Here is a 21,940-nt window from a genome sequence, read left to right as displayed (position 1 = left end):
GGATTAAAGCTATTATCATTAGATTAGTTCATAAAACAGTTGGTCCAGAAAACAGGCAAAAAATTAAGGGTTTTTCAGAATCTAGCCAATGTGTCTGGCCAAGGTAGACCTCTGGGCAGTGTCCTGATCAAATAAAAGATGATTGCATCAGTTTATTCAAAGTTTGAACTGTAGTATAAAATTAGACCTATGAATCCTAGCCTATTCAGCCTTAATACAGCATAAGTAAAATAGCAGGAGGAATCCAAGAGTCAATAAACACCTCTGAAATCACTAATTCAAACACCCTATCCTGACCAACACCACCTTCTATCCATCTGACTTGCCTGCCTAAGAGCTACTACAATCGTTTTTAAAATTTTTACCAAGTCCTCCAGTGAAACAAATCCTCTATTTTCCCATATCCAGCTAAGACTACTTGGTACAAAACTTCATTCATTCTCTTACACAAAACTCAAACATGCTTACCCTTCAATTCTGTCACATCCTCTGTGACAGAAATTGTCCCTGGATGAACCTAGCTGTCTTTTTCACAGCTGCATAGGCCTGGCCCACTGTGACTCAAATTATCATCTCTATTTAGACGACTGCTCTCAAGCTGAAGAGCTTGAGACAAGCATCTGAGTGCAGGTGGTTCATTTGGGAGGTAAGCCTAAAAAGCAGAATGAAGGAGTTGGGTGGGAAGTGGGAGAGCGAAGGAAGCAACGCTAATAAAGACTACATTTTAAAACTGGTTTCCACTGTGGCAAATGGGGCTTATTCCCACCGGATATCCACAGAGTACTGTATAAACTGTACCCCAAATTATTCATCTAAAGGACAGACAGGTTGAGGCCTTATCCATCAACTACCATCTCCCTTAATTTGGGGGTTGCTCCATGGGCATTACCTTCCCCACACTTCTGATCAGTAACTGAGCTGCATTCCCTGCCAGAGGAGAAAGGCCCAAGGCAGAAAGGAAGAGAAACACTGCAGTATGTGCTGCGACAAAAGCTTGAGATGTGATGTTGGCAACGTGCACAGAATCTTTCACCACAGCTGCATGGACATGTGGCTCAGAGCATCCAAGGACTGCTATCAGCCTATGTAGCTCCCCAGGCTACACAGCCATTTCTGTCTCCTTTCTAAATCTTAAAAATCTCTTATGGTATGTCTTCCTTTAGATATTCCACAGACACCTTCAACTAAAAATGATAGAAACTGAGAGGAGTCAGAAACACATCCATGGATTTAAACCTTTTGAGAGAATTTGCTGATGGAAACAGCATGGGGCTTTTTCAATTGAGTGGTTTTGCCAATGGATGAGGCTGTGAGGACACCTGCCAGGCTCTGGAACTCAGGCATCAGCAATTCTTCTTGAATTGGGACATGTCAGTTAGACTGACTGTCCCACCCCTAAAGAATCGGTGGCACTCAGGGCTGTGCACTGGCATCTCCATATTCTGTGGGATGATGTAACTCCTGTTGTTGTTACTGGTCTTGTTGCTTTTCAACTCCAGGATACAGGCTGTCAGGTCACTGATACACATTGCAAAATGCATTGTTCAATGGAGGTTCAACTGTCTTCCCTCTCAAAATGTCATACAAGAAGTTTTGTTTCCAATTACATACTTATTTTGTTATCCCTAATAAACAATCCTTTGTTGGTTCTCTTTTATTTTATTTTTTATTTATTTGTTTATTTATTTTGTATTTTTAGTAGAGACGGGGTTTCACCATGTTGGCCAGGGTGGTCTCGAACTCCTGACCTCAGGTGATCCACCCGCCTTGACCTTGAAGAGTTCTGGGATTACAAAGCATGAGCCACCACACCTGGCCATAACATCTGTTTATTCCCTCCTGAGTAAACAACAGGTTCACATCTGTATGAGCAACATACTTTTACCCTTTTGAAAAATACATTTTAACCACTTTGGAAGTCATAACAAGAAATCCAGTAGATTCACCTGTAAGATCCAGGTAAACATTGTTGACAAAGAAATGTACCTCGTGAGCAGTTAAAACCTGGGCATGCCCTTTCTTCACTCTCATAGGTTAATCCAGAGCACCAACAGAGTTTTGTTGACGCCTTCATTTTCTCATTTTAAATCCTCTTTCTACAAATTTTGTGTTTCTGTTCTGTTCTGGTTTACTATGGCCATTATGTTACTCCCCCTTATTGGGAGAAATTGTTTGAAATCTGATTTTATGGTCTAACAATCTGGAGATCTCTCTAAGTGCATCTATGGTTTATAGAAATCTAGTCCCTGTTGGGTGACAGGCAACGGAAAGTCTGGTTTGTCATCCTTTTTGTTAGTTTATTTTTCTAAGCTAAATCACTTAAGAATTTCATGCTCTTTGGTAAAAAAGAGCTATTAAAATCTGAACTGGGGAGATTTTCTGATTTTGTGTTCACTCTTGACCCATGCCTGAAATTGAAGAACTGAAGCTACAAACTCTATTTCTATCTGTAACACCCTAACCTCTGATTGTATGAGTGTGTAATGTTTACCTACCTTTGCACAGTATTAATATACTAGATTATAAAGTCTCCCAAATTAAAGGAGTTCTATTCTGGTATATCTAGACAAATAAGTGCTTAAATAAATTGACTATACTTAGAATTTCCTAAAATACAGAAATTGTGCTATTCATTTTTAAATGTGCTAGTTTAAAAGTATATGTTATTCTAGAAACCAACTCAAAACCGTTTTAAGAATTCAGATTTATATAATTTATGTAACTCTTTGGCAAATAAGACTAGTTTAAGACTTTGAGTTTATTGTAAACATCTCTGATTTATCAGTGTTATATTTAATACATGCATATATTTTTACACTCTTGGGTATGTTTTCCTAAATTTATACAGCTTTTTGATCAAATGAGCTAGAATTATTCCTGTTAAATATTTAAAACTATTTAAAAACTTAAATCTATTTTTAAGCAAATTGAATCATTGTTCTGATGAACGTATAATTCCATAGTAATAAGGTTGTGTACTATGTTACCTTGAAGAGCATTTCCAAAATCTTTAAATAACTGAAGATCTTGGATATTCACTGGCTTTCCAAATCATTTCTAAGTAAGACAGCAATACTGAAAAATTGATTAGCAAGTAGAGTTTTTATTTATACACTATTGCTTGTTATTTGTACATGCTACCAAGAGGCTCTGTCTTTGGGTCTGCAAATGAACATGTTCATTTCTGCCACACTATGGAATTAAATAAGGGAAATATGTGGCTGGATAAAGCTCAGTGAAGTATATTTATGAGATTAACTAGGCTGCTAAAATGACAGAAATTCACAAGTATCTACTCCCTGCTTTTCTTTGTGAAATACAAGTGGCTGCTTAAAAGTTATAATTAACACATGTGAATGAGATTACTAGGAATCTCAAGATAGTGAAATTTTTATTATGGCAAAAAGGTATATTTCTGTTTTAAAGAAAAATAACTTGTTCCAGGATAGAAATGAGGAAGAATGGCGAAGGATAAAACCTGAATGAATTAAGAAAGTTGTAGAGGTTCACAGAAAGAGTCTGAAAAGGAACACAATTTTGTGTTAACATATTGCCAAATCTGGCTCAGTTTTGACGGTATATTTGTGAGACTATTAAAAGTAAATAGTGGGTTATTTAGAAACAAATATTGCATTGAAACAAATCTAGAATTTAGTCTGTCTGTGAAAATGAGTTTTCTTGGAGTATTGGTCTGTTCTTAATAAGAGGCTGTAAAAGATTACTTTTGATGTGTATTTGTTTCCTACAACTGCCACAACACATTACCACAAACATGGTGGTTTAAAATAACACATGTTTATTTTCTTACAGTTCTGGATATCAGAAGTCTGAAATCAGTTTGGCTGGGCTGAAGTCAAGGTGTTAATGGGCATGCTCCCTCAGAGGATCAAGAAAAGAATCCATTTCCTTGCCTTTCCCAGCTTCTACAACTGCATTCCTTGGCTGCTGCGTCTTTTCTCCATCTTCAAAGCCAGCAGTGCAGCATCTTGTTTCACTCCTCACATTGTCTTCTTCCTCTGTGATCAAACCTGCTGCTGCCTCTCTCTTATAACAACACTTGTCCCAGGCCCACCTGCATGATCTACAAAATATACAATAATCTCCCAACCTCAATCTCTTTATCTGCAAAGCTCCCATTGCCATATAAAGTGACATACACAGGTTTCAGGGAGTAGAACTTGAATATCTTTGGGGGTCATAATTTAGCTCAAAATATTACCTATGTAATCCTGCCCACAAAGTAGGGATTCTGCATTTTACTACAATAACACCCTTTTCCCCCGACTTTATCATGCCCTTGATTATTCTCTTTAAAATTAAAAAAAACCCCACAAATTCTGAATTAAGAATGTGTTAAGGGCTTTTCTATGTTTATCTAAACATTGTACTGTCACTTTAATTAACAGAAAGCCAAGCTACAACCATTCATGTACTTAGCCACCCATGATCCTACCTTAATTCTCAAATCTCCTAGCAATTTTGCCTTTCAAAATCAAATTTAAAATTTTAAATGAAATAAAATAAAACTCCATAAATCTTTTATGCTTAGATTTATCTTTGAGATTTCCAACAGAGTACCTAAAAATAGGAAAGATTTGTTCCGTCACTTCATAAAAGGAGAGATGTTAGATAAAATTAGCTTTGTTTGCTGTAAGCATTGATGAGTTGCATGGAAAAAAAAAATCAAAAGAGGTGCTATCCAGCCTGGGCAACATAAGTGAGATCATGTCTCTAAAAAAAAAATTAGCCAGGCATGGTAGTGTACTCCCACTTACTTGGGAGGCTCAGGATGACTTGAGCCCAGGAGTTTGAGGCTACGGTGAGCCATGATTGCCCCACCGCACTCCATCCTGGGTGACAAAGTGAGATCCTGTCTCAAAAAAGAAAAGAAAAGAAAAGAAAAGAGGTACTCAGGCTTCCCTAGATTAAATCTGAATATAAAATATATTATTAATACAAGTATTTAAGTATTTCAGAAGTTCTAGATTGTATGAGAAGTTCCTAGAGATTTGTCAGTTCCCCCACTGTCCATAATGTTTCTAATTATCAGAGTCCTGTTGGTGCTCTCCTTCATGATATTAGACAACAAAATTATAGTGCTATCAGTTATCATTTCAGTAGATTTCTAAAACTATTTAGTCACAACTTTCTCTTTTAAATTTTATGAAGCATCTTTCCTCAGGGCCTTTTAAATTGAGGATGCCCACCAAACTTTTTTATGGAGATTTAGTAAAATACAGGTGTTTAGAATCTACTCTAGACTTATTTGAAAATAGGTTTAATCATTATTCTTACAAATGTTTTGTCCAAAACTTTTTACATTGTATTTAATATTATTTTGTATGTCACGATTTCTTCTTCAGTTGTATTATGTTTGTTATGTACTTCCACCAGACTTTTTACTTTATCGCAAGTCATAAGTGAACCACAGGCACTTTAAGTCTCTGTCATCTCCAGATACTTTTTTTTTTTTTTTAAGAATTGTGGTTCACTTTGTGGCCTAGTCTGGAGTGCAGTGCTTCCATTGTAGCCCACTGCAGCTCAGAACTCCTTTGCTTGAGAGATTCTCCCACCTCAGCTCAGCTGGGGAGAATCTCTTGTAGCTGGTCCTATAGTTATGTACCACCACATCCAGCTAATTTTTAAAATATTTTCGTAGAGAAAGAGGTCTCACTATGTTGCCCAAGCTGGTCTTGAACTCCTAGCCTCAAAGATTCCTCTTGCCTCAGCCTTCAAGTTGACTGGATTACAGGCATGAGCCAACATGCCTGGTTCTCCAGATGGTTTTTGATTTACATTGATGCTTCCCTAAAGGCCCTACAATCGGCTACAGGATGGAGATTTTTGTCTTCAACAAAGACTTGTCTTAGAGCACCATGAAAAAGGTCAGTATCTCAAGTACTTCAAATACTAGGCTCTTGAACACAGGCTTCTCATGCCATCACATGGCCACATTTAAGATCATGGTTAGTGGACAGAGTCAGAATTTCCAGAACACCGTAACTGAGACATATTTGTGTTCATAACACAGTTTAACACAATGTTCAGTGGAACAAGACCTAAGTTTGCAAAGTCCAAAGACCTATACTATAAAATCAGCACTTTTCTCCTAACCTGTCTGGCGTTCCCCAAATAAAGTACAAGTAAATATTCTTGGGAGTGAGTTATTGAGTGCTTCCCAAGAAATCCAAGAGTACTAACACCTTGGTATTGAAGATTTTAGCTTCTTTTTCTCAGAGGAGAACACTGAACATTTTCTCTTTTGAGACCCTTTTTTCAGGATACAGTAGAGGAAAGAGCCTCAATAACATGGAAGGAAGGCCAGGCTGTTGTTCGACTGTGTGGCCCACTCACCATGTGACTTTACTTGAGCTGATTACCATCATTGGGCCTCAGTGGCCTCAGCTGTAAAACAGAGACCCTAAAAGAATCCTGTCCTCTGAACCCTATTTACCCATTTTCCGTAGATATATTTTGTTAGGAAAAGACCTAACAAATTGTACATCTCTAGCTGACCTTTGAAATAATTTTTCCATTTTCCTCACTGGAAACTGATGGGCCCCCAAGTAATGCTGTAGGAAACTAGAACCCAGTTCTTCCTCTCCTTTCAGTATGTTCTTCCTTCTTGTCATGAAGACTCCCTTTCACAGTTGCCTTTGTGGATTCTTTTCATCGTACATTTCACTACTCAACAATCTCACAACTGCCACATCTAACATGCCCTTCTGTTGCTAATTGGTTTCCTTAATGTCTTTTGCTTTCACAGAAGTAGTTTAGCAACATTTTCATCAGTATTATTCTAAAGTCCTAAATATAAGAAGGATAAATCTGTTTTCATGAAGACTCTGAAGGAGAAACAATACCAAATGCAGGTCCTGTTTACTGCTTTTCATTAGATCTAAAATCTAAATCTAAAAAGTTTGAGGACTGGTACTGGTCAATGAACTGTCTGTTACCAGTCAGTTACAATAAGTATGGACAGAAACACTGAGAGACGGCATTTAGGAATTTGCATAACATCTGATTTGGCCACAACATTTCAATTAGTGGGCTCCCTTTTTGAACAAGGTATATACCAGTGCAGTTGTTAAACTCGAATGACAAGTCAAATATGAGTGGCATACTAGTAATAAAACCACATATCAGTTCACAATGTACTGGAACAAGAAAAACAAGGAAGTTTGCTAATCCTGGTCCTACACCAATGATATTTTGAGAAACATTACACAATATAGTACTTCATAAAATGAGATTGATTGTTCTGAATATTGTGGACTTAGAATTAATTTATAGTGAGAGTAACAATCTCAAGTATCTCCATTAATCAGACAACTACTATAAATTAATGAAGTGGATCAGATATGGGACTTCATAGGGAAGAGTATGGAAAGACTGGCAAACCAGAAGCTCAGTCTTCATGGTGCAGTAGCTAGTCATTTCTATGTGACTGTAATCATGTGTACTCTCATTTTTACTTCTCAAGAGAGCCAGAAATCATAACTTTCAGGTAAAATGTTTTTGATTTTCAACTGTTACCTGCTTATTAATTTTCTTTTAAGATGTCTGCTTAGAACTAGCATACATATCTGCCATCCATATTGAGTTGTAAGATGCCACTCTGTAGATTATGCTTTAGGAAATAATTTATTAGAGATTAGTAGTATCAGGGCTGTCCTTGACATTTGGAAGATGTGCTTGTCTAAATACCAGAAGGCTTTCTTGCCATACCATGTCCACTGACCATCATATTTCCAGGCACCTCATTGTCAAGCTGCCCACCCCACCACTGTGAGATTTTTTTATGGAGCACTCCCAGCCTTAGCCCAGCTCCTTGCTTTCTCTTCTGTGCATTTGAACTGCAAGCAGGCCTCTCTCCAGCAGCTCCAAGTGGGGAATCTCCTTCAGCTCATCACTTCATGGCGACATCAGTGCCCCCTCCCCTTGCTGGTAAAATATCTTTGTGTCCAGGACATGGGTTTCTCACAATCCAGTTTTTAAACACAAGACTGCTATTTCCTTCATTCTCAGGACACTCCTGTGAATTAGCCAAAGGCCAAGGTGGGTCCTTCTGCCTAGACAGAGGCAGAGAGAGGGCGAGTCACAAGGCAGGAGGAGCAAAGGGGACACCAGAGTGGGGACCACCTGGCCCATCCCTCTTCCGTTGTCTGCTTCCTTTGCTGGGCACTTTCCTGTCTCTCTATAGGGCTCAGCAGGATGTGGTTCTCACAGTCAGTGGCCCAAGTGCCCAACAGTAACCTGAGAACCAGGCCCAGATACACTCTGTGGAAGCCTGCCTGCATGTCTGGGGTTAGGGAAGGAGACACATGCAGCTGTTTATTAAGGACCACACTGTGCATATCCCAAGTGGACTCAATCTTTGGGAAAACAAAAGATAGAGGGGCTCTTGTTATGGTTATTTTACACATGAGCAAATCTGCTCTGTGAGAGTAAATGAAAGTCCAAGATTGCATGGCCAGAAAGTGGTGAACTGGGATCTTAAACCCAGGTTGTCTGATGTGTTATTGAATCTGGCTGGGCAGCCTCTGGCCAGCAGGCAGCAGAGTGTGGCCATAGAGGATCCAAAGAACAGGTGAAAACCTGAACTATGGACATTCACAGGCAAGGGGACAGAGTGCTACAACACTTGATGTGATACTTTTTAAAATAGTACAGAGCATGAATTTTTAAAAGTACAGTACATGCTTTGGAGGCCATCACTCGAGACAGAATTACACAGGTCATCTGAATACCTTTCAAACCTGTTTTTGGCCACTGATAACTCTATGCTGTTCTATGAAATACATGATCATACACAGATTATTTTTTCTGGGAATGCGATTGATAATTGTGTTTATAATGGATTACATTTACAAATAAGTTTTCTAGTATTTAGTAACCATTAAGAACTGATTAGATTGCATATCCTAGGCCACAGAACTTTCATATAATGTTACCAGTTAATTTAACAGTGTCCAGTGTCCACAAGAGGACAGAAGAATATATTCCTAACAAAGTTTCACAGTACCAGTTACTAACCGGTATCTCAAGTCCTCTTTTGGAATGAGTCAGAAATAAATAAAATAACATGACCATAACATTTTTTTTTGCATTTTTCCTTGTGTTTTCCGCATCACTCCTCAATATCCATGTAAAGCCTGTCCCATTAAGTTCATGCCAGCCAGTATGCAATATGCCCCCTCTGCACTCACCCCTGTGGCCACCACCCTCTTACTTTAGACACACCGTATCCTGAATAAAGCCTCCCGCACCTAAGTCAAAGTTTGCAACTCCATCCCAGGTCCCAGCATCAGGCTGAGAATTTAACAAGCCTAGGAGGCCCCTAGCCAACTACCTGGCCTCAAAAGGCCTTCCAGTGCAAAGCCAATGAGGATGGCTGTGTCTTTACCCCAGTCAGCTCTTCCCACCAGGTCCGGTGCTCTATCACCATTGGAAACTGTCCCCTTTAAAATCACTGATATTAACACCCTACACTGGCCATACATTCCATCCATTCAGCTCTCTATGGGATAGCTTCTCCTAGATGTCTCACAGACACCTCCAACACAAAACGAGAGAACCTGAGAGAAGTCAGGGGCACTGTCATTAAAGACTTTAATAGCATGGGCTGATGGCAGCGGCCTGGGTCTCTCATCTATGGAAATTTTTAAGGCTGGATGAAGCTGTTGATGAAGTCCCGCCAGGTTCTGAGACCCAGGCATTCATCCTCTTGGGCTGGGGCACTTCATCAAACTGAGGGTGGGTACATCCTCCAAGACGCATCTGAGCTGCTTATCCTTTTTGCCCTGACATGGTCTTGGTGAGTTTTGTCTTGATCAGCCCTCATTGATTTTCCCATTGGCCTGAGCCTCTCCAGGCTCAGTGCTCACTGTGCTCCAGGCCCTCCTTGGTCAGGGAGCTGCCTTTGTGACAAAATCATGGCCCTCTCCATATGTTCTGGGGTGATGGGTACCCTGCAGCTGTTCTGGGTCTCCTTGACTGCCTGCCCCAGGATGTTGGCTATCAGATACTAGAGAATACCAGCCAGGAAAACAGGTGTGGATGAGCTCAGGTGCTAGGCATACTGACCTTCTCACAGAAAACCATCCATGTGGCTAACAAGAAACTGAAACTAGGCTTTTGTGGAGCAGGAAAGAATCTCCTTTCTAAAGCTCCTTTTTGCCCTGACATGGTCTTGGTGAGTTTTGTCTTGATCAGCCCTCACTGATTTTCCCATTGGCCTGAGCCTCTCCAGGCACCAGTGCTTATTCCCGCCCACTGTGCTCCAGGCCCTCCTTGGTCAGGGAGCTGCATTTGTGACAAAATCAACTTTGTGATATTATTGGTGTCCACTGGGCCTTGATCAAAACTGGCCTCGAAATGTCTGTGACAGGAACCTACTCACACTAATAAGTAGACCATCTATTTGAGGAAAGTCTAACTTTGTACTTGACTTAAACATTCTATCAACAACCAAAAAAATGTTTCAATTAAAACATTGTCCTGTCTTCAGTACACCACTCCTGGTTCTCTGATTCTAACTTTGTATTGCCAGTGAGCTCATTTACATTCCTGTGTAAGCTGTAAGTCCCTAATAGACATGTTCAATGTATCATACAGTAGAGGTTCAATTGTCACCCCTCTCATGCTGTAATAAAAGCAGTTTTACTTCCATTCACATACTCATTTCAATATCTCTAGTCAATATTCCTATGTCTGTCCTTTGGGTTATCTTATAAGCTGGTCCAAACATCTGCTTGTTCTCTCATGAGTTAGATATAATCTTTAAAATGTATTAATTTCTTTAAGTCTGAAATTGAAAGTAAAATATACATCACAAACCTGATACTTCTCCAGAGTGCTCTACCAAGGCAAATGGAGATCCATGGCTACCACAGTCCATATCAGGAACTGGGAATTATTCTTGACATCTCTCACTGCTATACCTTCATATCCAAACAATCATCACATTGTTACACTTATGCACTCTTAATATTGCTCCAGTAATCCACTCTGACTATTCCAGTCCAGGCCATTATTCTCACCTTGACAACTATAGTAGCCCACTTCCTAGCCTCTCTGTTTCTCCCTTCACTCTCTTCCAATCCATTTTGCAGAGTAATAAGTTTCTAAAACTAAATTTGATCATGAAATGTGTTGCTTAAAACTCATCAGTGTCTTCCCATTGCCTCTGGAATAAAGCTTGAAATCTGGGATGCTGTTTCCTGCTTTTTCTTCAGCCTGGCTTCTTGTCTTCATCTACCAGTTTTCAGTTTAAACCTATGTTCTAGAAGGCTTTGCCTCATTTTCCAAACTTGGTTAGATACCCACCAATTTACCCTCAGAAAGGCACTTATCTTTCACTTTGCAGGATTTACCTTAAATAAAATATGCGACAGATTAATAATTTGTCTGATGTTTATATATCCTATTCTAAGATGATTGGGGTCTGTCTATCTTATTCACCACTTTATCCTCAGAGACCAGCACAGGGTCTGAAACACAGAACATACCCAGGAAATACTCATTGAGTCCATAATTAAAGTCACACAAATCTAACCTCAAATTCTGGCTTTTCTGGCAGACTATGAGTAAAAGTTTCCTCCTTTTCTTTTTTGAGACAAGGTCCTCCCAGGACCAGAGGATCAGGGGATCCACCTGCTTTATCCTCCTGAGTAGCTGGAACCACAGGTGTGCATCACCACTCCCAGCTAATTTTTGTATTTTTTGTAGAGGTGGGGTCTCGCCATATTGCCCAGTCTGGTCTCAAACTCCCGGGGTCAAGCAATTTGCCCACCACTGTGTCTGGCCCAATTGCCCTCTTTAGTAAGATGGAGATAATATTATCTACCTCAGGGACACTGTGAAACATAAGGAGGCCTATCACAGTGCCTGGCACAAAGCAAGGGTTCATGAAGCAGACATTTTTACTATCTACATTACCACTTTGAGTGGAATGCAGAAGGGCACTGTGAAGGCCAGGCCAGCAAAATGGCAGGCTGCAGGGGCCATCACAAAGCACAGTAACATTGGTGTGCTCACCTAGACTTGGGTCCAATCCATCCTCCAAGATCCAGAAACTTGAGCAAGGCCTTGCTGAGAACTGATTAGACTCAGGGAATCCCAGGATGTCCAAACTCACTCAAGACTGAAGCTCATGACACGGTGTCTGTTCATTGACTATGAGAAAGAAAACTTCCCATTCCACTGATATGAAATATTCGTAATAGTCAAATCCATAGAGCTAGAAAGTAGATTAGTAGGTTGCCAGGGACTAGGGGCAAGGGAAATGAAGAGTGACTGTTAATGGGTAGAGGACTTCTTTTTGGTGTAATGAAAATGTTCTAAAACTAGATAGTGGTGATGACTGTATATCATTGTGAATATACTGAAACCTACTGAATTGTACACCTGAAATGGTGAAATTTATGTTATATGAATTACATTACAATTGAAGAAAAACAATAACTCTACAGTGACCATGTAGCTTGCTCTACCTTCTCTGCCTCACAGCAAACTCTGCCAATGCCAAATCCATCAATGTTTGCTCAATGAGCATAGTATCAGAGAGAGAGGAGAGAGTTACAGAATTTGAATGCTGAATAGGGTCAGGTTGTGATAGACTCTATGTCCTTCTGTCAGGAGGGACACATTTCTATTGGTCTGGACTGCATTTAGATGATGTGGTAGACATTGTTAGTTGCCTGTTTATTTTCCATTCCTCTCACTATCTTAAGAGAATATAGTTTTGTTATGGGTGGCAATGGGCCCAACCACAGACAGGCCATGACTAGTCTAATCCAATGTTCTCAAACTTTGCTGATAATAAAATCACCAGGAGCCCTTGCTTAAGGAACAAAAGGGAAATAAAAAGAAAAGACAAACTTGGCTTCCATCCCAGACATAGTAAATCACGATTTCCAGAGATAATCCTAGTAATCTATATATTTAACAAGCCCCCAGGTAACTCTAATCATCACCAGGGAAGTTTGAGGAATACTGGTCTAAGCCATTGGTGGCAAGCATTCCTAGGTCTGGATTTCCTAGCATCCTTTGCAGCTAAATGACTGATCAGTTCTGGTCAGAGGTCTAAAGCCATTTCTGTTACAGAGATTTCTGGAAAAGCTATAGTTTTTAATAAAAGGAGGAAGACAAAGTAAAGTCTATTAGGGAGATTTATGGAAAAACTATAGTCATTAATAAAAAGAGAAAGATAACTAGCCTTCCTTCTTCAGCTCTTCTTCCTGTTTTGAATGTAGCCATGATGGTTGGAAATGCAGTAGCAACCCAAGCAAAAGGCCAATGGATTTGCAGGGACATCAACTTTGCCAATGTTGAGCAGCTGAAATAATGTCAGTAACTATTTCCAATTTCTAGTTACATAAGAAAAATAAACCCTAGGTTAACTCTAGAGTTAGGTGTTTGTTCCTTGTACCAAATGCATTTCTAACCACATGACAGACACTATCAACATTTGCCTCTGTGGCACATCCTAGACCATGCTTCATTCATAAAGGTCTTACCCCTTCTGGGTGAGATACTCCTTCCTTAGACATGTTAAGGAAGTGATTGGGGTTAGTCAACACCTGCATAAATGGCAGCCATCTATCTTTTTTTTTTTTTTTTTTGAGATGGAGTTTCGCTCGTTACCCAGGCTGGAGTGCAATGGTGCCATCTCGGCTCACTGTAACCTCCACCTCCTGGGTTCAGGCAATTCTCCTGCCTCCGCCTCCTGAGTAGCTGGGATTACAGGCACGTGCCACCATGCCCAGCTAATTTTTTGTATCTTTAGTAGAGATGGGGTTTCACCATGTTGACCAGGATGGTCTCGATATCTCGACCTCGTGATCCACCCGCCTCGGCCTCCCAAAGTGCTGGGATTACAGGCTCCATCTATCTTTTTAACAAGACCATGTCCACTTCCTTTTTCCAAATCTATTTGATTTATCATTTAACTCTCAGAGGACTTACATTTTTTCAAATTCTTTTGGGACATTTCAGATACCCCTTGTGACACTGACATTTTACAAGATAGATTTTCTTTTTCCTGAACAGAATTATGTCTGAAAAATTATATCAAGGGTTGGCAAACTTTCTTTGTAAAATGTTAGTAAATATTTTAGGCTTTGTGGACTATGTAATGTTTATTGCAACTACTCAACTGTTGTTTTAGTCCCAAAACAGTCACAAACAATACATAAATGAAAGGGCATGGGTTTGTACCAACAAAACTTTATTGATAAAAACAGGCAGTTCCCAGATTAGGCCCATGGGATGTAGTTTGCCAACTCCTCAACTATGAGACAATCTTCACTAAAAAAAGTTGAGGAAAAATATTGGATCTACCTGCAAAAATCAAATAGACTATCATCACATCTGATTTCTTGCTGTATCCCTGTCACTTGGAAAAACAATAAACTGGGAAAAATAATACAGTGGCATGCATCTTGGTCAAGACCCATTCCAGTTATAATTCCCTAGGGAATAAGGATGCTGCTATATTTATTGAGCTTTTACTCCCTACCAGGTGTTTTGGAAAGTATTTACAAATAAATGTTGATCTGCCAAGGTTCAAGATCTCTACTTAAAATCCTGACTCATATTTTAAGAATCATAGCTAGGCAACCTGGATAAGGGAGATGGCTCTAACATGTAAGTATCCTGTGACTCTGCCATGAATTACTACTAGCCAGTCTAAAATATAGGCAGAAGGAGGATAAAATTGAGTGAAGTAAAATAAATAAGAGTCTTTCTTATATTCAACATTTTCTTAAATATGTAGTTTTTCAACTTAAGGCTTTTTGTTTTTGTTTTTTTTTTGAGATGGAGTTACGCTCTTGTTGCCCAGGCTGGAATGCAATGGCATGATCTCAGCTCACTGCAACCTCTGCCTCCCAGGTTCAAGTGATTCTCCTGCCTCAGCCTCCCAAGTAGCTGGGACTACAGATATGCACCACTACACCCGGTTAATTTTGTATTTTTAGTAGAGACAGGGATTCTCCATGTTGGTTAGGCTGGTCTCAAACTCCCAACCTCAGGTGATCCACCTACCTTGGCCTCTCAAAGTGCTGCGATTACAGACGTGAACCACTGCACCTGGCCAACTTAAGTCTTTAAAATCATTTTGTATACCCAAAGTAAAACTTACCAGAACGGTTTCATCTACCCATAATATGAATACTTGGGAGGGGTTGTTTCCACTTCTCATTTGTAGGCTTTTCATTAAAGTCTTGACTCTGATGCAAATTTTTTTTGAAAACTTAACCCAAATCTGCTCTTTATTTGATGATATGAGAATAGCCCAAAGGTAGAAATATTGTGTTGACTTATAAACTGATATACCTATTGCAACTCTAAGAAGACAGGAAAGTGGCCTTGTTTCATGATTCATGACAAAGTTGTTAAGCCAACTGTCTCAACTAGTTTAGAACTAGCACTGAAAGACAGAGTGAAATCCCAAGAGGACCAGCCTCTAGTAGTTGAATTTTCAGCCTCTAGTAAACTATGTTTTCTAAAAATGGCCACAAGAGTATTTTTGATTTACATTTCTCTCCCTTCCCTTGAATCTGCGCAGAACTTTGTAACTACATCAACAAAGAGAAGGAAGCAGAAATGATGTCCCATAACTCCCAAGCCTGGATCACAAAAGCTGATAGGGCTTCCATCTGGCCTTCCCTCATTCTTAGAACACTCACCCTTGGAAGCAGCTACCATGCTCTAAGGCAGCCCAAACTCGCCCACCCTGAGAAATCAAATGGAGAAGTTCTGAGACTCCCAGCAACAGCCAATATCAAAACACGTGAGCAGAAAGACATGTGAGTGAAGGTGCCTTCAATAGATTCTAACCCCCAACCTTTGAGCCACCCTAGCTGATCCACAGTGGATGACAGATGAGATAACCCTTTTGAGCCCTGCCAAGAATGCAGTCATAAGCAAAATAAATGTTGTTATTTTAACTGAGTTTTGAGCATAGTAACTAGAACACAGATTCAGAATTAAATACACTTATGAACAAATTTCACTTGAAACAAAGTAAACTGTATGTTTTGCTTCTCATTTTGATCCCAAATGCAGGCAGAAATAAAAAATATACATACTTCTTCCAACAGTGACATCCTGCTGTATGATGCTTATGTACAGCTGTAGGGTCAGCTGGGGGGCTGAGCCCAAGAAAGCTTGTATCACCGATGCCCGGCTGAATGCTGATCTGTGGGTAATTAGCTTGCCTTCTGCCTGGCCCACCTCCTTCTCAATCTCCTCTGAGAGGCCATTTTTTGGCATTTGCCTCTTCTTGGTGATACTGACATAAGGCTCTTCATTGTTGCTTGACTGAAAGTAGATGCAGAAGACTTCAAAACACCTGAAAACAAATCAGCAAGTCATAATAATTAGAGACAGTCAGGATTCTGACGTTTCATGCTCATCCTACTTACTTTTAGCTTGATTCTCAAAGCCTTGACTTGGCTACTCTGAACTGTAGTCTTCTAAATCAACCACTCTTCTAAATCAACCACTCCAAGGACCAATTCTCAGTATGCAGTCCTCTTGAGGCTTTCCAGCAGGCCAATGGGAATTGAATGAGAACCAAATGAAGAGGTAACACTGAAGCAAGGAAATGTCTTAGAGAATGGAAAGTGGTTCTGGCTCCAGAGCCACAGAAAAAATGTGCATACTAGCTGTGTAGCCACAGCCAAGTTGTTTACTAACCCCGGTCCTGTGCATTCCCTCCACTATGAAGCAGATATATTACCCACTTTGTCATATTGCTGTGAAAAATGGTGATAATACAGTGTGACTCTGCACATGCACGCAAACGTGTGTATGCGTGTTCCACATCCAAAAAACGCCCCAAAACCACCCCAGTTAAAGCAGAAGCTATGGCTTGGAAATGGTCCAGCACAGGGCAGCCTGCCATCTAGCATTTCACTGGGAGACCACAATATATTACCTAACTGTCTGTTTTCATAAAACCTTACAGAGCAGGACTAAAGTCAATCCCACCTAGGGATGGAGCCTTAACCAGTGACCTTTCCAGACTGAGAATACCTGGGTTTTAAAATTTGGATTTCCTCTCTAGGTAAAAATATAGATGCTGAAGGGGGATTAGTACTGATGTCTGTGATTAACTTTGAAGTACACACACACACACGAATTGATGGATAAATATGTGAAACAAAATGCTAATTATAGAATCTAGGTGGTGGGTACTTGGGTGTTCACTATAGAATTCCTTCAGCTTTTCTTCTGTGTGTTTAAAAATTTTCATAATAAAATTCTGGAGGAAAAATGTGTTTTCCTAAAGAGTAAGAAAAATGCTCATGGTCTCAGGTTTAAAACTTGTTAAAGGACTTTTTGTCCATCCTCTAACATGCACTTTTATAACAACCTTATGATACTGCCAGAAGATTTTAATGGCTTTATCTATTTCATTAAATGTTAATGTTATAATGTTTACTTTATACTCTTACCCTGAGGGAACTATAGCAACTAGAATGTATTTATAATTTGACATAATAAAATAAAGCTTGATGTAAGAGAGGAAATGCAGGAACCTTTCTGGTGAGTTTGAAGTGGACTTATGTTGTGATCAATACCATTGTTCATTTGTTGCTAGGGCAAAGAAGGTGCATAATGTGTGGGGGTGTGGGAGTGGGGGTTGATTTGTATAGTACATTTTGTCCCACGGGGTCAAGAATACTTTAATATATTACATGAAAACATGTAAAACCATATAGACCAGTTTTTTCAGTTGGAAATAATGTCAATGAAGTTCAGGCCATGAGTTCAATCCCAAGCATGTCCAGTTGAATTTTCTCTGAAGGAAAACTCAAATTAATGACTGAGATTGTATAGGGCCTAGCAACTTCACACTGTTGGACCACTGACCAAAACAAGGATTAGAAAACAGAATAAACTGACTGAGCGTGGTGGCTCACGCCTGTAATCCCAGCACTTTGGGAGTCTGAGGCAGGTGGATCACCTGAGGTCAGAAGTTTGAGACCACCCTGGCCAACATGGCGAAACCACATCTCTATTAAAAATACAAAAATTAGCCAGACATGGTGGTGCACCCCTGTATTCCTACCTAATGAGGAGGCCGAGGGAGGAGAATCACTTGAAATCAGGAGGCGGAGGTTGCAGTGAGCTGAAATCATACCACTGCACTCCAGCCTGGGTGACAGAGTGAGACTCCGTCTAAAAAAAAAAAAAAGAAAAAAAAACGTAATAAACTGATAATCATCTTTATTCTCAAATATAAGATGAATGAAGATGCAATTTACTAAGTGCTGTGAGGAATGCAGATAGCAGGATACTCCTGCCTCATTCTGGGGCACTCACAATCTAAATGGGATAGTGGGACATATGCACAATAAGAATAATAAATAATGAAAATTAATATTTATATAGCACTTTTAGTTGTGAAATATTTTATCATCTATGATCTCACTTAGAAGAAAATATATTGCAACAATTTAAATCATAGCATTATGTGTAATAGAAAAATTCTGGGAATACGCTAAAGGTACCCAAAATGAAAGAATAAATAATTCCTAATATATAAATTCAATGAAACATTATACAGTCCTTAACATCAATGGTATAGAAGTACATATACCAATATACAAAATTTTTAAAAATGTCTGTCTCACTCTCTCACCCAGGCTGGAGTGCAGTGGTATGATCATAACTCATTGCAGCCTCCAACTGCTGGCCTCAAGCCTCACTCCTGAGCCTCCTAAGAAGCTGGAACTCCAGATGCATGCTACTGTGTCAGCTAATTTTGTTTTTTGTGAGGAAACAATCTCACTATGTTGACAAAGCTAAATATTTTTACCATATTTGGCATGTGAAAGAAGCAAATTACAATAGAATCATATATTTTAAATTTCATTTCTTTCTGTAAAAAGAAAATCACATATATAAAAATATATACAGATTACACACAAATACACATACATATAAACAGCAACCTGGCTGTTTGAGCTGGCTCATGCTGACTCAAGAGAGCAGACTGTTAAATAGGAATTTTGTGAGCCAGTTGTTAAACAATCGGTAGCTTGATAATCATGATGGGAATATATGAATTAAAGAAATCAGCAAACACGGAAAATCCAGGCTTGTTTTCTCCAAGAGACAGTTTACCAGCATACCATTATAAAAATATTAGTAAGTATATACAACAAAAAAAAATTAGGAATTGTTCTCTCTGAGCAGTCGAATTAGAGCTTTTCTTTGCCTCATTGTGCATATCTGTTTTCTGCTCTCCTGTCATTCAAAAGATGTCTTACTTGCATAATAAAATCAAGCTTAGAGTTTTGAAAGACTAAAACAAAAAAAATTAAATACCAGCACGTGCTAAGAACTGAATGAATTAAATGAGGGTTGAGAGGAGAAAGCAATTTTCCTGATGCCAGGGAAGGGGCTGTATGAAACTGGAAGCATTCTGCAGAATTGTAAACAAAGTAAAACTTTCATGGTCATTTGATGGAAATGAAAGAAGGTCCTAAAGCTCAGGTGGAACCTCTTATAAGAGCCTGTTTTTCCCAGGTGAGACTTGAGACTTTTGTATTAGCACAGACATTTACATGTAGTCATAGGTGTTTAACACATTTGTAAAAGGCTCCATGATCTCCTGCCACGGTTGATTAAGAAAACTGATAAGAAACAAACTACTATTCTTGGAATTCTGCAAGACTCATAATTACTCAAAATCTGTTATTTTTTGTTTTTTTTTTTTTGGTTTGTTGCTTGAGAGGTTGTCTAAATAAAGCCAGAAATTAAGATACTTTTATCAAAATTGAATATTCAAGATAGTTTTTCAGTATCATGTACACCAAGGGACAGCAAACTTTTCTGTGAAGTATTTATAAAGAGTAAATATTTTATGATTTGCAGGCCATAGTCTCTGTTACAACTGCTCAATTCTGTCTCTGCGACATGAAAGCAGTTGTGGCCAATACATAAACCAGTGGGTAAGGTTGTGTTCTAGTAAAACTTTACTTACAAAAACAAGTGATGAGGGTATTTAGCCTGTGGGGCACAGTTTGCCAACCCCAATACAGATAATCAGCAGGTTGATCCTTCTTTTTCACTTTATCCTATTTTCAAGCATCATATATCCCATTTTTCAAGCATCATAGCAGAAGGAGCTTATTCCTTAGCTGAAATCATGCATGTTGATGCCAGCATAAATAATCCATGGTATCAGAGACCCTAATTAAAATATGTTTTCCAAAGAAATACTATAACTTCCAATAAGCCGCATTATCTGCACATGACACACATGCTCTGTAAGCCTACACAAAACCCAAATTGGTTAAATGGAAAATGCTGCAAAACCTTTGAAAAGCTACTTGCTTAATCTCATTGAACCTCAATTCCTGGACTGTAAAAATAAGATAATGATAGTTAACTCACATGGTTTTACCATGGATGAAATTAAATACCGTATGTAAAAGTACTTTGCAAATGAAAAAAAATGCTCTTCAAATGTAGACTATTAATACTTTAAATTCTTTCAAAAGTTTATAGAAGAAGGATATACTATGATGAATCATTTGCAATATTCTGGAAAAGATTTTGAGAACTTCTTAGCCTTTATTTTATAAACTCAGATTTTTCATGTACCATTTTTCCTCACTATACCAGCAATAAAAAAAAGATGAGGGGAATCCCTGAACTTGTAACTCAATTATATTTATTCCTCCCAATTAATTTATGAAAATTAGAATAAATGTAAAAGAATGGTAAACAGAATTTTAAAATTTTTTGTGTTTTGGGTAAGAGATCTTTTCCCTGCTCTGGTTTGCTAGAGTATCTATTTTAACGCACAATAAGATTTTCCTTAAAATTATAAATAAATTCAAGGAATTATCCAAAGTTTGTATCATTCAATCTCAGGCTTAATGCCAAAACAATCATACAAGTTGCAACTACCATTTTAAATACAAGACTGATACAAATGAAATATGGTGCTCTCTCTATGCCTCCCTAAAGAAAAGAAGGAGCAAAGCCTAATTAGTAGTATTTAGCCCAGAATCATTAGTGTAATCTCTTGCAGTTTAACTGGGCCATCGTGCTGCATGAACCCTCAAACACAGCATCTACCTAGCAAAAACATCAGTTTGGCTAGTACTCACCCAAAGGTAAGAAGAGTTAAACTGTCAAAAAAAACAATTTAGAAATATTACTAAATCTAATCCATAAGGAAGGGGGTAAGAAACACCATGACTCTCCTCTGTTTGAGGGAAAGAATATTTATCTTTATGTAAAGTTGATGTCTTAGAGTTAAAACAGAATCAGTCAGCAGGAAGAAATTCCAGCAAGATATTAAGTCAGGGTAATATACAAGAACAAACTGCTTTTCTTTTAATCTGGAATCTAAGAGACTTGGAACCACATTTTGTTTATCTCAGCTCTAAGGTCATGGGTCCAATATCTCCTTGAAATAAATCAGCTGCATTAGAATCAGAGACTCTTTATTGGTGGAAGGGGGTTGCCTGTTGTTTTGGTTTTTATCTTTTATTTTGTTTTTGCTCCAAGAAGACAATAGTTCATTCAGAACTTTCTGGAAATAGATATTTTTATAGTGTTGAAACTTTATATATAGCTGAGAAGTTACTTCTTCAAAGCACCAAAAGTTTTCTTTCCATTAAAAAGTTAAAATATTTTTACTCTAAAAATGGAAAAATATAGAAAAGCATATAATTGTTTTATTATATAGTTTTACATATTTTCCAGAGTATTAATATCACTTATAACCTCACTATTCAGAAATTACTATTCTTAACATCTCGGTATGTTTTCTTGAGTTCAGGTTTATACTTGTCATCCTGTTTTTATATATATTATGTCATTAGCTTTGTCTTGGGTTACTCTTGGTGTTTAGAAACATTTTAAATGGTAGCAATGATAGGGTATTACGTTTATTTGGATACCTATT

At 38.6% G+C, this 21,940-nt stretch overlaps 1 protein-coding gene across 1 annotated transcript in view; it reads right to left on the bottom strand.

The window, feature by feature from the left end:
- Positions 1 to 21,940, bottom strand: part of XK (X-linked Kx blood group antigen, Kell and VPS13A binding protein) — a 48,451-nt gene that overhangs the window by 23,910 nt on the left and 2,601 nt on the right. The window contains exon 2 of the mRNA XM_035287813.3: positions 16,095 to 16,357. Within this exon, the coding sequence (XP_035143704.1) occupies positions 16,095 to 16,357 (263 nt within the window). The remainder of the gene's footprint in view (positions 1 to 16,094; positions 16,358 to 21,940) is intronic.

Source organism: Callithrix jacchus, chromosome X, assembly GCF_049354715.1.
Source record: "Callithrix jacchus isolate 240 chromosome X, calJac240_pri, whole genome shotgun sequence".
In the NCBI taxonomy this organism is placed as follows: Eukaryota; Metazoa; Chordata; class Mammalia; order Primates; family Cebidae; genus Callithrix; species Callithrix jacchus.
The sequence above is the reverse complement of the archived record's forward strand: the minus strand, read 5'-3'. Positions and strand labels throughout refer to the sequence as shown.